At 37.6% G+C, this 2930-nt stretch overlaps 1 protein-coding gene across 1 annotated transcript in view; it reads right to left on the bottom strand.

The window, feature by feature from the left end:
* The window catches only part of MSRB1 (methionine sulfoxide reductase B1), a gene marked incomplete at its 5' end in the record, with an annotated part of 6037 nt that extends 4373 nt beyond the window's left edge, over positions 1-1664 (bottom strand). The window contains 2 exons of the mRNA XM_015818255.1: positions 505-619; positions 1522-1664. Coding sequence (XP_015673741.1) covers positions 505-619; positions 1522-1664 — 258 coding nt within the window. The remainder of the gene's footprint in view (positions 1-504; positions 620-1521) is intronic.
* Between the last annotated feature and the right edge of the window lie 1266 nt (positions 1665-2930).

Raw genomic sequence — 2930 nt, forward strand, 5'->3', positions numbered from 1 at the left:
AAAAAAAAAAAAAAAAAAAAAAAAAAAAAAAAAAAAAAAAAAAAAAAAAAAAAAAAAAAAAAAAAAAAAAAAGATGGCAGGAAGAGTAAACTGGTCCCCATGTTTCAATTATTTTGAGGGAATGGATGGGGATCATCGGGCTTAAGGATTTTGTGTCTATTTTTTTCCCAACCTGGGAAAATTCAACCCAATGGCGGGCAGATTTATATAGTTTATAGATTGAATGGAACCTTTAAACACCAGCCCTTAAACCCTGCCCTAAGCTTACCCCAGTGAATAGATAGAAGAATGGATAGCCTCTAATACAATTCTGGAAAGGCTTGCTGTGTTACTGAAAGCTACTGGTACATTTTCTGATCATTTAGAACTCTTCACAGTGAGACTGCATCGAGTCCACAGAATGTTGTGGCCAAAACTATTTTTTCCAAATATTACATTATAAGATAGTATTAAAAATAATTTTGCAATCTGGGTAAGGAAGGGCAGGTGGTAGGTTAACAATACCTTTATGAACAAATGTGAGAGAACTGCTAAATATTCAGAAACGAGATTGGCTCTTTTTGGGGCCATCATCGAGGAATTCATGACCCAGGCCGTTCCCACACTTGCCACATGAGACCTGCAAGGAAATTAGAGGGAATTAAGAGTAAAAACTATCTGCTGTCATATATCAGCTGCTTCTATACAAAGACCCTTTTCCTGAAATGAGCTGAAAAGCAGAATTGCAGCCCATAACAGAGAGTACTCCATGTCCAATCCCATAGTTTTTTCTACAAGGTTTGTTCAGAAGGAAATGCTATTCCCTCTGCAGTCCCTTCTTCTAATTGCTTCCTTACTATTCATTCCTTGGGTTTTTTGTCTTCCTCCTGGAAAGCAGTCTTTGATTATTTATAATATTTAATTATTGATCAATATATTCAAGAAGCTTCTAATTGAAAATGTGGTATCTATAAAATACCTCAAAAGCACTATAATATTTTCTAAACATACTTACAAAATTTCACAAGGCTTTGAAAATCTGACCATGTGTCAGAGCCTGGGGCCCTGAATGTGTTAAGGGTCCCGTTTCTTGGCTTTACTGACAATTAGTCTGATACTGTAATTTTCTGAGCTGCTGTACATATTTATTTTGTACAGTTTTGTTTTAGAATTAAAACAATTTGAATCACTTGACTGAGGTGGGTGTCTAGAGAAAATAAATAAATACAGTTTTTGAGGAAAGCCCGTAGACCTGATCTAAAAAAAAGAGAAAGCTGTAATCCACTGGCATCAACACTGGCTATAAAAAGTAAGCAAAAACAAGAGGATAATTCTACCTCGCCCCTGTTAAAGAAGCTGCTTGCATTCTGAATAAATAGGTTCTCTTCAAAGCCGAACCTTGGAAACAATCCCTACAATTTCAAATGCAACTCTGGGAATTGCCAGATTTACCAGCAAGCTTCAGCTGCATTTGGGATACTGATTCAAGAACTCTGACCTTGCCAAGGTTTGAGTCCGTTGCAATACAACCCAAGTCCTCACCTTGAAAGCTCCTGGGCGTTCTAAGTACTTGGAGATGCTGTCACTGTGAATAGGACGGGTAAAGGCTGGCCAAGGGGACGAATGGAGGAATTTGGACTGGCTGGAGAATAATTCATAGCCGCATTTGGAACAAATGTATATACCTATGATGGAGGCAGAGAGGAAGAAGAATATATATGACATGGAGGAATTAAATAGGCACGCATTCACAGGAAGGCTGGTGTGCAGAGGAAAGCATGCCTCATTACACTCATCTCAAACATCAGCCAAAAATTGATAACCATCACAGGTTTTCTAGAAAGTTGCCATATTTTTTTCTTCTGTACACATTCCTACAGGTAGTTCTCGACTTACGACTGGTCACTTAGTGACTGTTTGAAGTTATGTCAGATCCCCGCATTACTTAAGACCCAATTCTGAGGTTCCAATGCCCCCTCCCCACAGTCACATGGATGCATTTTGGGTGATTGGCAACTGGCCCATATGACCTTTGCAGCATCCCACAGTCATATGACTGCCATTTATGATGATTTACCTGGAAACTGATGTTTATTTTTGGTTTATGGCAAAAACTGGCCTATGATGAAAAATGGATTTGACTAATGACCACAGTGTTCACTTAACAACAAATTCACATTTGCTATTCAACTGCTGCAAAAAAGGGCGTAAAATTAGATGGTTCATATGGTGACTCGCTTTACAATTGTCACAAGTTATAATCACCAGGCTTAACTACTGCCATAAGTTGGCTATCTGTAAATATTATTTTCATAGCGGAGAACAAAATTATAATATTGAACCTAGCTCAACCTTCTCCAATACGGCACCTTCCACACTGGCTACTGGAATTCCACAAAGAGTTCAGCACATCTGAAAGATGTGATACACAAGCAATCCAACCCTATTTAGTACACAATGTAGTAGTACACAATGCTGTGGCCAACTTCACCTATCTGACTTCAAGCACTATGCCCTCAGTAAACACTATCATAAAACTAGGAGGATTCCATGGATGGAAATCTTAAAAGGGGAAAATAATTCAAGACATTTTGAAACCTCTGAAAAATGAGATTATAAAAACCCAACCTAATCCAATACCAGAGAAAGAAAACAAGGGACCCAGACGAAACTAATATGGTTGTATAAAGAACTCTCTGACAAACTGAGAGCACAAAAAGGACAAGTATTAAAAAATCAAAAGAGGGACATAACAGAATACCAGCAAATAGCCCAAATCTGAAAGGACAACATTAGTTTAGTTTTAGTTTTAGTTTTATTAAATTTATACCCCGCCCTTCTCCCGGAGGACTCAGGGCGGCTTACAGCCAGTTTAAAAACAATAATACAATACAATACAAAATTTAAAAGTGATTAAAAATAAATATTTAACTAGGCCGCTTCTACTAAAA

Source organism: Protobothrops mucrosquamatus, unplaced genomic scaffold (genome assembly GCF_001527695.2).
Source record: "Protobothrops mucrosquamatus isolate PMUCROS unplaced genomic scaffold, P.Mucros_1.0 scaffold708, whole genome shotgun sequence".
Classification (NCBI taxonomy): Eukaryota; Metazoa; Chordata; class Lepidosauria; order Squamata; family Viperidae; genus Protobothrops; species Protobothrops mucrosquamatus.